Source organism: Manacus vitellinus, unplaced genomic scaffold (assembly GCF_001715985.3).
Source record: "Manacus vitellinus isolate BGI_N305 unplaced genomic scaffold, ASM171598v3 scaffold_105_pilon, whole genome shotgun sequence".
In the NCBI taxonomy this organism is placed as follows: Eukaryota; Metazoa; Chordata; class Aves; order Passeriformes; family Pipridae; genus Manacus; species Manacus vitellinus.
The window spans coordinates 674,286-687,094 of record NW_021938824.1 but is presented as its reverse complement, the minus strand read 5'-3'; the positions used below and the strand labels follow the sequence as shown (position 1 = coordinate 687,094).

The window sequence follows — 12,809 nt, the reverse complement described above, 5'->3', positions numbered from 1 at the left end:
GGGCCAAAGGGGGGGGGGGGCCCCCCCCCCCGAGGTTCCCGGGCGGACCGCGCGGGGAAGGAACCGGAAGCGCGGCCGAGCTTGTTGCCGTGACAGCGGGCCCGGGGCCGCCAATGGAGGCCCCGCGCTCCAACCGACAAATGTATGACCAGCGGCGTTGCCGGCATCCTGCAGCACGATCGTAACGTGGAACGGAGTTTCTACGTCGTCCCTCCTCGGGCTTCCTCTAACTCCGCAAGAACCGAACTTCTATCGCTCCTGCTGCGGCCCGGGACCGCCTGGCTCCGCCTGGCGCGGCACAGCATGGCCCTGCAGGTACCGGCGGGGCCCCGGGGTTGACACGGCCTGGCCAGGCGGTGGCCGGCGCTGACCCCGCCCGCGGGGCCGAGCTGAGCAGGCCGTGTTCCTCCGTCCGGGCAGGGCGGGGGATCTGGGGCGGCAGTCGGGCAGCACAGCAGCCCCAGGGGCACCGGCGCTGCTCAGAGGGGTGCAGGAGGAGGGAGAAGGTGGAGGTTGCACCACCGTGGGCGATGGCGGCAGCGTCACCCTCGTAAGAGGACGAAGAACCTCGGGGGCAGGCGGAGGCTGCGAGACCCCGGTGGGAAGAGCTGGGGCACTGGGCCGCAGTGGGCTTACGGTGGGGCTTACGGGAAGCCGCCATCAGGAGCCCTGGGAGCAGGGAGCCCAGAGAGCGGCCGGGGGCAGATGAGGACGCGGGAGTCGTGGGGGGAGCGCGTCTGGGCTTCGCTCAGCGAGAGCTTGTGGTCGGCACGGGGCTGGCCCCGCTCCTGGACGGGAGGGGCAAAAGCCCCGACCTGCCGGGCTCGCGGTTGGGGCGGCTCTAACTATGGGCTCTTCTGGTCTGTTATTAATCTTCATTGGCAGAGAGCAAAACAGCTTGTGAGCAAAACAGGGTGAGGCTGGGTTTGGGGTATTTGGTGTTTGTCTGCTCGGACTGGATGAGTTTTCCTTCCCAAGTGTGTCAGGCCTAGGGTGCCGTGGGCAGGGGGATGGGGGCATCCCTGCCCCTTCCTGCGGTGCTCCGTAGCACACGGGGGTCCTTGTCACCCCTCAGGGCAGCTTCTGCTGTGCGCTGCGGGCAAGGGGGGATCCCAGAGAGGGTTCAGGCTGCACAGGGAGGGCACGGAGCACAAACCACTGGGCAGAGGGGCAGCGCTGGTGGGGGCCCCGTGTAGTGTCCCCCTGGGGCCGTTTGGGGCTGGGCACAAGGAGGGAAGTGCAGTTCTGGCCACAGCGTTCCTGCCACAGGGAGCTGTTGGTCAGGGCAGCCTGCTGGCTGCAGCCAGAGGGACCTAGAGCCTAGGACAGTGCAGAAGGGGCCCCTGCCTCATCCTGGCTTGGCTGCAGCCCAGGGCATGGACATGGGTCTGAGGTGTTGCTCTGCATGATCCACGTGGGGCTGGCACTCACCTCTCTGCTCCATGCCTGGGGAGGAAGGCCAGAGTGAGGGGCACAAGTTTCTGTCCTGCTGTGGCTGCGCTGGCAGGAGCCCTCCCTGAGCCATGTCCTTTGTCCTGCACCTCATGGGCCCAGAAGAAGACTCGAATGGAGCAGCACCATGGACCAGGCATGCCAGTCTGCTACTGGAAGCACTAAATCTGACTCTAAAACATTGATGGGAAGTGAAGGAGGACTGTGTTTGACACTTGCACACTTTCCAGAATACGTTTACAGTGCCAATGCCCTGGCACTCGAGGGGAGACACTGCAGCCCCTTCAGGGAGCAGGCCCAGGGCCCAGGTCATCGTCACCCCTCACTGACCTCCTGAGTTCACTTCTGACCTCCAGCCTGCACTGGACAGGCATGGCCAGGAGGCAGGTGTGGGGTGGGATTGCATCTCCTGGGGTTACATATCCTCCAGCCCCATCTTAGGGGCTCTGAGTCTGTTTGGGCACAGCTTCTCCTGGGACAGTTCATTCTGTTTGCTCCTTGGAGGCTTGGTCTGAGTTCCAGGCTTCAAATAGCCCCTAGGTGAGCCCTGGAACATGGAGTGAGGAGAGATTCCCTGAGAGCCCCTTCCCAGCTAGGAGCCAGAGCTCACCACTCTGCTTTTCCCTGGAGTAACCAGCCCTCTTTGCAGGCTGGGGTGAGGTTGGCTGCCAGAACATGACTGAAGAAACAATTCCAAAATGCTCCCAGGAGCCAGGCTGTCTCTGAGGTGTGTTTGACACGGCTGTGGGACTTTTCAAAGAGTCATCAGTAGGTTTTGTTGGTGACTGAAGCAGCTTGGGGTAGGGAGGAATGTGTGATGCCCAGAGAGGCAGGGACAGGAAAGAATAAGTGCTCCAAGTGTGTGCTGCTATCCTCTCCTTCTCCCTGGTGTCACAGGTAGAGCTGGTGGCTCTGACTGCTCAGTTTGCTCTTTCTCTTCCAGGCATTCCGAGTGTTTGAGCGGATGGCCAGGCAGGATGATGAGAAGAGGCGCCGGGAGCTGGAGGCAAAGCTGAGGAAGAAGGAGGAGGAGGAGGAGGCAGCTGCAGCTGCCGAGAGGGTGAAGCTGTGCCCTGCAGCTCAGGAGGTTGAGGTGGAGACAACGGAGCACATCCCAGCACCAGATGTCGGGGGAGCTGTGGGCACAGAGGAATCAGCTGCAGCCCAGGGTGCCACAGCCCCCAGCTCTGTGTCGGTGGAGCCTCTGGGGGCTGCTGCCCCAGCAGAGTTGCTGACGTAAGGATCTTTTACTTTCTTCATGCTCCTGGTAGGGGGGAGACAAAACCACAGACAGGGTGTTCACCGTTTCCTGCACAACCCTTTTCGGGGGTTTGACCTTCCTCTGCAAGCACTCGGCCCTTCGGGAGACTGTGAAGATTTCCCTTACGGGCTCCCATGGCCGGAGACATCACGTAACTCCCTGCAAGAGGGCAGGGGTTGTTGTTCTGTGGGTGGTTCAGTGTCTCCTGCTCTGCTCTGAGCAGGGGAAGTGGCACAACCCTGTATGCAGCCCTGCAGAGCTGGGCTGGGCCATGTGGCTCCTCCAAGTGCTGGCTTCAGTGAGCAGTGTCCGTTTTCTGGTGCTCGCTGATGGAAGTCCTGGCACCTGCCTGCAACCCTTTTGTCAGTGTTGGACTCCTCTGCCAGGCCTGGGACAGGCGGCTGCAGCAGCAAATGGGTTCGGAGCCCTCCAGAGGTCTCTGGCCCAGCCCTTGGCTCAGAGCAGGGCCAGCTTTGAAGATCAAGCAGGCACTGCAGAGTTTTCTCTTTATCCAGTCTTGATGGCTTTCCAGCAGGGCCAAGCAGCCTCCGTTTGTACAGAAATGTCTTTGTGTCAAAGTCCTTCCAGGGCTTCTGAGACACTTCCAACCTGACTGTCTGCTGAGCAGCAGGAGGTGAGCTCAAGCAGGCTGGCGAGGCCTCTGTGAACCACGTACCTGAGTGCACATCCTGTGCAGGTCTCTCTTGTCCTTCCCTGGGCATCACCTTGACCCCAAGCCGGGGCAGAGCTGCCCAACCCTCGATCAGGGCCTCACACCCCTCAAGGTACAAGCTCCTGTGTCTCCTCACTGCCCAAGCCGAGGGAGCAATGCCATGAGCAGGCCGTGCAGACCCTGTCTCCTCCTCCTTTCCCTGTTGTGTCCTGTGGTCAGACCTCACACAATGGCTGCACTGCCCTTCTCTTGCTCGCTGCAGCTGTCCTGGCCATATGTGGGGCTTCACTGCAGCCTGTCCCTGCTGTCCCACTAGTACTTGGTGAGGAGGGCAGCTTGGGCTGGTGATCTCTGTCCTTCCAGCCAGTTTTGGACATATCACTGGGGAGAGCAAGGCACCAGAGGGAATCAGGGTCTAGTGGAAGAGCCCCAAATCCTGGAAGGACTGGGATGCCCAATGCCTCTGAGGAACAGAGAGGATTTGGAGCCCTGACTTAGGGACTGTCAACCCTTGGCATATGGAAGGGACAGTCTGAGGACCAAAATTTTGGGGGCTATGGGACAATAAGTGGTAGGAGTGTGGAGGTTTAGGTTGGATACTAGAAAAAGGTTCTTCCCGCAGAGGGTAGTCGGGCACTGAACAGGCTCCCCCAGGCAGTGGTCACGGCCCCAAGGCTGCCAGAGCTCAAAGAGTGTTTGGACAATGCTTTCAGGCACATAGTGGGAATACTGGGGTTAAGCCCCCTGAGCAGGGCCAGGAGCTGGACCTGATTATCCTTACGAGTCCCTTCTAGCTCAGGATATTTCATGGTTCCACTATTCTAGGACAGTGGTCGAGTCAGGTCCTGCAGCCTTGACTGGACACAGTGGTGGGGCAGGGCCCGAGCGTGGCAGCTGTCTGGGCAAGGGAAAGGGTACAGGCCGTGCCTGGGCAAGGTGCCTGCCCAGTCACCTGATCTGATGGGAGGAGGAGAAAGGACTTGTGTGTAACTGGCATGCATTCTGCAGGATAAAAATAAGCCAGAAGCCAAAAATGAAATTACCTGCAAAGCCTGTGCCAGAGCTGTCCTGTGAAAGGGGGCTGCCAGTCTGACACCTCTCCCTGTGCAAAATTAGCAAGCCAAAAGCCCTGTGGGAGCTGGCCTGAGGGTGTCTAGCCCAGCTTTATCCCAATGGAGAGGAGAGGGAGAGACTGGAGGAGCTGGCAAAACCATGAGCAGAGGGAGCTGGGGTGGCCTGAGTGCCAGCTGCTTGTGCCCCTGTGCAGGCCACGTTTGTTGTGTTTTGCCCCATGAAATTTCCTCTCGGGCCTTTTGTTGTGAGGCAGCAGCTGGTGCGAGGGAAGTTAAGCTGCCTGAAAACTGATGTCAGGGCTGCAGGAAGGAAACTGGAGGGGTTAGGAAGGAAGGTGAGGGGCAGTGTGCTGCCAGAATGTGTCTGACAGCGAGTGTGCTGAAGCCATCAGGGGTGGTTTCTGCTGCGGGTGGTGAGAGCCTGGTGAAAACTCAGCCCTCACATGTGCCACCCTCTGAGTGTGTCCTGGCACCAGTGGAAAGTGGCCCCTGTCAGACGTCAGGCACTCAGGTGCTGTTTTGCAGCCTGCGGCTGTGGCATCAAATGCCAAGCCCTGCTTGGCACATCTCCCCTTGAAAAGAAGGTACCTTCAGCCAAGTACGGGTGCCCCTGTGGCTTCTGCCCTCCCAAATGGTCTCTTCCCCCTTTGCTCTTCCTGCTCCCTCCACCCCAAACTCTCTGGTTGGGTGGAACACCTGCACCTGCTTGGTGGCTGCCCAGTTTGGGCACGTGGTGGGTGAGACCAGGCACAGGAGGCTGTGTCCCAGGAAGCTCCGGTGGTTTCCAGGCCAGGAGAACAGGGTATCTGTGGGCTCGAAGTAGGGTAGAGCAGCCCACGGGTTTGTCATTGGGCTGTAGTTGGTTTCGGTGCCTCTGGGGGGCACTGGAGCCCCCCGAAAGGCTGCGGGGGCCGGGCGGGCGGCCTGGCCAGCCCCCGGCAGACTATTAATAATTTAACCAACTGCTTAATTCTCCACAGCCCTTTCTGAGCAAAACCCAGAGCTACCAGCCTAGGTATGAGGGGCGCATGAGTAATGTGCAACTCTGGCAGCAGGAATACAGAAAAGAGCTTAAACAAAAATATTTTCCATCTCCCTTCCTTCCCCCCACCCCTCCAGCCACTGGTGAAGAAAACCGCTGCCACCAAAATCTATATAAAAACTCGCTCATTCTGTCAACCTGACGGCTCTGGGAATGTAGGGCAGGTATGATCCCAGATCTGCCAGCTCCCATCAGAGCCTTGTGCTGCGCCTGGGTGCTGGGGCACTGGTCGGGAGCCTCTTGCAAAGCACAGCAAGCTTTTTCAGGGCCGATCCAGATGAATCAAGCCGGCTTTGTGGGTATGGAGGTTTGCAGGGCTTGGTTTGGGGCTCAGCCAGGTCTCCCCGAGTCCCTTGCCTTCCCATCCTGCAAAAGGCAGGTGAATTGGTTCCTCTTTGCTGCCCTGTAAACACACCGAGGACTGAGGTGTCTTTGGGGTGACGCTCATGCCAGGAGCAGTGCTGAGGGGGACCAGAGGTCTCCGTGCCACAGAAGAAGCCGGGTTCCTCTTGCAGCTGCCCTGAGTGTCCTGGCCGTCCTTCCCTGGCTGTCACGGTTCTCTTGCTGTCCCCACCTCGCTGGGAGGGCAGTGGGGTGCAGACCTTCCTCACACCCCACCATGGGGCTGTTCATCCCAGGGCTGGCATTGCAGCTGCACAGTCCCAGGTCTGGCTCTTCCCCCATCTGCTCCCAGAAGCCATCCTTGCCTGAGCTCAGCTCCTAATTTTGAACACCTCCGCTGCCCAGCACCCTCCCCTTCCCCCAGCTTGGATTCCATCCTGCATATATTTGCCACACAGCATTTAAAATAGAGCCTGGCAGCCCACGTGTGGCACTGCACAGCCCGGCCTGTGCTTGTGCTTTCTGACTCCGGTTCCTGGCTTCCCTCTGCTCCCCAGTATGAACTGGGGGGAAGCTCTCAGCCCGCTATACTGTGAGTCCTGTCCCAGGGCTTACTCCATGTATGGGCAAGAGGTAGGAAGGGGCAATCCTGGGAGCCTGTGGATGATGGTGAATGTCTCACCTTCTTGCGTTTCTCCATCCAGCTTTTGTGTCTCTTCCAGGTGCTTCAGCCAGGTGTGCTCAGGTGTGCTTCAGCCCGGCCTGTGCTTGTGCTTTCTGACTCCGGTTCCTGGCTTCCCTCTGTTCCCCAGTATGAACTGGGGGGAAGCTCTCAGCCCGCTATACTGTGAGTCCTGTCCCAGGGCTTACTCCATGTATGAGCAAGAGGTAGGAAGGGGCAATCCTGGGAGCCTGTGGATGATGGTGAATGTCTCACCTTCATGCGTTTCTCCATCCAGCTTTTGTGTCTCTTCCAGGTGCTTCAGCCAGGTGTGCTCAGGGTGGGGCAGCTCTGGTCTGTACCTTAGAGACTAGCTGGGCAGGTGAGGTCTCTCAGAGGAGGATCTGTGGGTGTCACTACCCCCAGGGCTGGAAATGCGGCCAGTGGGACACAGAGCACTGGTGGGTGCTGGGTGGGTGCAGGAGGGCATGCAGTGTCTCGTCCCCGAGGAAGGTTTTGGCTGCTGCTGGGGGATCTGCCACAGTAACAAGCAGAGTGGAACAAAACCCTGAGTTTCTGTGGCCTCAGCCATTTGCCTTCTGCTGCGTGGAAAAGGAAGAGGCAGCTGAGGTGAGGAGGGGCCTCTTCATGGCTCCACCACTGCCTTGTGGGGCCTTGAAGGAGACCCTCCCGGTCTTACAGGGTGTGCGACCTGGGGAAGGGACTCCACTCACCCTATGCACACAGTGCCATTGTGCCAAGGAAGGGAGCAAACAGGATGCTGTTGAGCCCCGGTCACATGGTCCAGGTGAGCCATGCTGCAGGGCCAGTCCCCCTGACGCTGCTCTACCATCCCTGGGAATGGGTTTTGGGGCTTGGCAATGACCTACAAAAATCCTCAGTGTGTGCCCTGGCTTGCTGTCCCTGGTGAGCAGAATTGACTCAAATGCATTAATTGGTGAGCTGACTCCTGACGCTCCAGTTCTCTCCTGAGACCCACAGCTCCCATTCCCAGAGCCTCTAGACTTGGGGTTAACCCTTTGCGAGGTTAACACGCTGGGAGCATCCCCGGGATGACACAGCAGCACTCTGGGAAATTTCCATGAGGCTCCTGTGCGAATCTGATTCGACTTAGCAACGGTTTGGCTTTGCTGGAAGCCCAGATGGCGTTTTGTCATTGCAAGGTGCCTGCAGGATGGGCTTCCTGGCAAGGCTGCATCCTCCTTGGGGTGCTGGGAATGGGAGTTTTACTGCTGGTCACCCTCAGCAGGGGAGCAGGGCTGTGCAGAACAGCTGTTGCTGCACGCTGCTGACTTTGAGGCCAAATTTGTTTGACTCTGAGGTGGCATTCACCCAAGCTTTCTCCTCTCAAGTGTTGTCCAGGGGACAGGAGGAGACCCCTTAGACTCTCAGCAGGTTCTGTCTGGCACTGTCCAGACCAGAATGGTTAAACTGGTTTCCTTCCCCACTTGTCCCTTGGGACCTTCCTGCTGAGCTCACCTCAGAGTCTGTGCTGTTCTTCCAGCCTGACCCAGAAAGGTGGAGCTGATCCTGATCCATATTTAAGGAGAGTCTGTCCTGGTTCTGATTCCTCTTGCGCACGTGGGGCCGTGCGCGGGGAATTCCCCCGGCGCGGCCAAGGCCTGTCACAATCAGGAGCCAGACGGAGCTCAGAAAATGGCTTGACCTGATACAGCCAAGCTCCATCTGGCCCCGTATCCTGTCTCCTTTCAGCAGCAGATGCTGGGGGAAGAGGAGAAGAACAGAATGAGCGTGCAGTGATACTTCCTCTGTGTTTTCACCCTGCCCTGACACATAGCACTTTTCGAGCACTTGGTTCTTCAGTCTTTGGGAGGATTATTTTCCCTTTTCTCTCTGAATTTCAGCCCTCCCATGCCTGAGGGCTCCTCAGCAGTAGTTCAGGTGAAGAGGCAGCTAGTGGGTCCCCATTTCCCTTCTCCACAGTCTTGGAGGTTCTCCTGTCATGTTGACTTTCTCCTTTCAGCCTGTTTTTAGGCTGAAGAGTCCTCATTTCCATGGTTGTTTCTCACTTGAGCATCCTTGTGCTCCTTGTCCTTCATGATCCTCTCGTGTTCTGAGGGCCATCCACATGCTCTGCCTGTATGTGAAGCCATGGGGTTTTTCTGTTTCCTACCCCATTTCCTTGCTCCCACTGGGGTTGTCCCACTGTTGCGATGAGGCCAGGAAATCCTCTTCCAGCCACATGGCACATGCTGCAGTCAAGTGATGACATCAGTCAAACTCTTTTTGTCCCTTCCCAGCACTCCCCAATGCTGTCAACCTTTCCAGGTCCGAACATGAGCTTCACAAAAGCTTTGTGTTGATGAGACCTCCTTCCACCAGCACACCCCAGCATGTTCTTGGCTCCTCATGTTGCGCTGAGGCTTTTGGCCCATGTGGGCTGCAGCACTGCATGCGCAGTGCTGTCATGTTTGGTTTCTGGGAGGGATGTACTGGGTAGTACTGGGGGAAGCGGGGAAATGTGACTTAAGTCATCCCTGCCAAGTGGAATCTTTCTTGCGGTGGAGAGAGGCCATTCTGCCTGCTGGGAGAATTGTTTTAATCCACATGCCTTCTCCCATGGTGGTGGGAACTCAACTGCTTGGGAAGCATCTTTTCAAAGGGCTGAAACGCTTGAGCTCAGGGTGAGATCCCCCAGCCCTGTCTGGTGCAGCCCTCAACTGTCCCGAGCCTTTTGCAGATGGTGAGGAACCAGTTGGTCCAATTTTCCAGTGTTTTCACAGAGAACCAGGCTCCTCTAGTTGGGTTGCTGAGATCAGCAGTGGAGTGCCAGTTCCCCTGTCACTTACTGAATCGCTTAGGGCTTTGGTTGCCCTACCAAGGTACTAAGCTCCAAAATTAGGTCCTGGGACCAAAAATAACTAAATTAAAACCTATAAATTCTTCTCTTAACAAGCAGAAAATCCCAGTGCTGGAGACCGAGGGACAGCATTTTTAGGTAAAAAAGCAGTTACTGTTTGCTTGGTATTGCAGTGTTTACCAAAAGGGGCCTTATGTGGAAAACTACCTTGATTGGGCCTGTTTGTATTGGTGGTGGAGGGGTCTGAGAGTCCACCTTGTCCTCTGCTCCCACAGCTCAGTCCCATTGGATTCCTTTGGCCTTATCCCCTTTTTCCAGAGGAGCTATAATTGACTCCAGCCTGGTTGGCTGCACGTAGGTCTCTCTCACAGGAGACCTCTGAAGTCTAAGGTTGTATAAGCTCTCTGCAAACAATAAAGATCCCAGGGGACTTTTCTGGATGATAGTGTGTCCTGCTGTCCTTGACCTGAATATCCCAGCAGTAGTGAAATTTAGCCCTCTGGTGCCAGCGCTCCAACGCTCTCCTGCGAGCTGGCGGTGGCATTTCAACTTGCCTAATGTCAGTAAGTTGGCGCTGTCAAACAGCTCTGTAAATAACTCGGGAAGTGAAGGGGAAGGCTAAAAGCTCTCCTGAAGAGTGTGAGCTTGGAAAAGAGCAGGGCTCTCCCCTGGCAGGCAGAGAGGCAGAGCAGCTCAGTGGGGCTCCAGCTGTGGAGGAAGGGGATGGATTTGTTGGTTGGCTACTGGGTTGAGCAGCAAAGGCATCATCTGTGCAGGTGGTGCCTTGGGCACCTGGTACAGGGGAGCCTTGGCCCCTTCTCACCACATCGTCAGGGCTTGGTGACACAATGGATTATAGGGGAATGTGTCTTGATGGGCTTGATTTTTTGGTTGTTGGTCGCATCCTGTTGATAAGTCAGAGCTCTGAGGCTTCCTGAAGGTGAGGAGACCTTTGGAGTACAAGCCTGATTAGGAGTGGCTGAGGGAGCTGGGGGCACTCATCCTGGAGAAAAGGAGGTTCGGGGGGACCTTCTCACTCTGCAACTCTGACAGGAGGGTGCAGCCAGGTGGGGGTCAGGTTCTGCTCCCAGGGAACAAAGGAAGTTGAGATTGCATCAAGTTGTGGCAGGGGAGGTTTAGGTTGGATATTGGGAAAATTCCCTCATGGAGAGGGTTGTCCATCCCTGGACAGCCCTGGACAAGTGATGGAGTCCCCGTCCCTGGAGGGATTTAACAGCCATGTGGGTGTGGCACTTGGGGACATGGCTTAATGGTGGCAAGTGCTGGGGAAACAGTTGGACCTGATGGTCTCAGAGGGTTTTTCTAACCCAAACAATTGCATGATTCCATGATCTCTGTAATGATGATGATGGGCACTGCAGGCTGGAGCCCGGACTGCACTGCCTGGCTGGGTTGTGCCTCAGGTTTTGGGGTGAGGAGGAAGGCACTGGCTTCCATTTTTCACACTTTTTTTTTTTTGTGACAGCAGGACCACCGAGCTGTGCAGTGCAGCTCTGGAGGTGTGTGCTCAGGATCCCCAGGGTAATGGGCTGTGGGGAACCACTGATGAACTTCTCTCCACTTTGGGGGTGAAGGGGACTTTTTCCAAAACTGGACTTGGGGAGTTCTTCTGCAGCAAACCGAACACACCTGGTCTGTAAGAAACCCTGAGGATTGGGACGACCCTGGACCACCACTGTGCTCGGGGCTGGAGCTTGCTGCCAGCCAAGGAGTGGTGGAGAGGGTTGGGGTGGATCAGAGAGGATCAGAGTGGATCCTAAGGCTTACTGACTGCAGTGTGACTTGAGCTGTAGAGGAAGGGATTTGGCATTCAGCTTGCTTAGTGCTTTGCCAGAGGCCTCATTAGCTGAAGTGCTGGTACAAAGGAGCCTTTGTGGAGCCCTGGTTGCCTCCCGAACCCCAGCAAAGGTCTGGGAGCTGTAGTCAGCATCCTCCAGCCATGGCATTTCCCAGGCAGAACCCCAAGAGGCAAATTGCAACCGTCCTGATGTTTTGATGCCAAAAGATGTTAAATCTGGAGGTGAGGGGGAGGTTCCTTCACAGCATGCCTGCAGAAGGAGCACAAACCTGGGATTTTCCACTCATGCAATCCCTGCAGCTTTGGGAATGCAGTTTTCCAAAGACGTTAAACCTCTGCCTTCCGTACCTGTTGCTGCAGTTGCAATCCTGAGGAGCAGACAGTATGCTTGATCCTCTTCAAATTCATCTTAAAAGCTGGAGTTTTTTAGCTCTGGCTGTTGTTCAGCTCAAGCTGAGGCTTGACAGCAGCTGTTTGGGGTGCACAGACCTTCCTGTGGCTCAATGCACTTTGAGTTCTCATTGGGAAGGCTAGGAGCCAGGAGTTCTGGAAATCTGTATTCCAGTAAGTCTGTATTCTGGTGCGCATGCTGGTGCCATCGGGTGAGCGTGGCCTTTCCGCAGCGATGCAGAGCAGGCTCTGCCATCCCCCCGTCTGCTGCCTGTGCACTCAGCTGGCACGTGCCCCCTTCTCCCACCGTGGTGTCTGGCCCAGTGGGCTGCATGCAGCTCCCTTAGTGCTGGGAGGGTGAGGTACAGGTGTAGTGCAAGGTGGGAGGGAGGGAGCATTTGTGACAGTGTGAAGGCCTGGAGGCTGCCAAGGGCCTGACCAGCCACCCTGTGTGGGTGACCCAACTGTTGCCACAGCAGGAGGATGGTGGCTGCTGACATGGTGCTGGTTCCCAGCAGCCCTGTGCAACCTGCAGCAGCAGTTTCAAGGGGACAGACGGTGATCGCTCCTCATCCTCCTCTACATCACCCTCCCCGTTCGTGGGGGAGCCCACTGAGAGACTTTGAGCCAAGCAAAGCCAGCTGTGAGCTACGGGAAGATCTGAATGGGGCCACGATGCAGCCACAGCATGCTGGAGGCAGGACCCATCTCCCACCGTGCCTTGGGCCCTGGCGGTGCTGGTACTGGGAGCTGCAGCAAGGTGTCTGCCTTGGAGCTCCGCACCCCAGGGCAGTATTCCCAGCCAAGCAGGTGGGACCAGCCCTTGTTGCAGCCAGGCCAATATCCTGCAGCGGGGCTGGGTGCCACAGGCAACTGTGTGTTTCAGCAGCAGCTTCTCTTCCTGACCTGAATGTGCGGGTGCCTCTGTGAGTCCTCGCAGTGCCAGGGCTGTGGGATTAATGATGCTGATGGATGAGACTTGCTCTTGGCTGCTGTCATGGAGCAGCAGCCTGGATCTAAATGTCTGCTCGTTGCAGTAAATGCCGTCTGGATTGACGGTGTGCGGAGCATGTCCTAGCAGGCCCCACTCGCTACATGCAGATTTGGGTTAGGCACGCAGATGCAGTGTGCCTGATTTTCTCTTTTCCTGCTTGCTCGGAACTTCATTATTAATGAGATCTTTCCATTCTTGGCAACCTCCCGAGCTTGAAGACAGTTTCATGTATCGCACAGGGCCTCTGACAGTGGTTAAAC

At 57.0% G+C, this 12,809-nt stretch overlaps 1 protein-coding gene across 1 annotated transcript in view; it reads left to right on the top strand.

The window, feature by feature from the left end:
• Positions 1 to 286: 286 nt before the first annotated feature.
• NUDCD3 (NudC domain containing 3) overlaps positions 287 to 12,809 on the top strand; it is a 29,417-nt gene continuing 16,894 nt past the window's right edge. The window contains exons 1-2 of the mRNA XM_029963994.1: positions 287 to 315; positions 2,396 to 2,688. Coding sequence (XP_029819854.1) covers positions 304 to 315; positions 2,396 to 2,688 — 305 coding nt within the window. The 5' untranslated portion in view covers positions 287 to 303. The remainder of the gene's footprint in view (positions 316 to 2,395; positions 2,689 to 12,809) is intronic.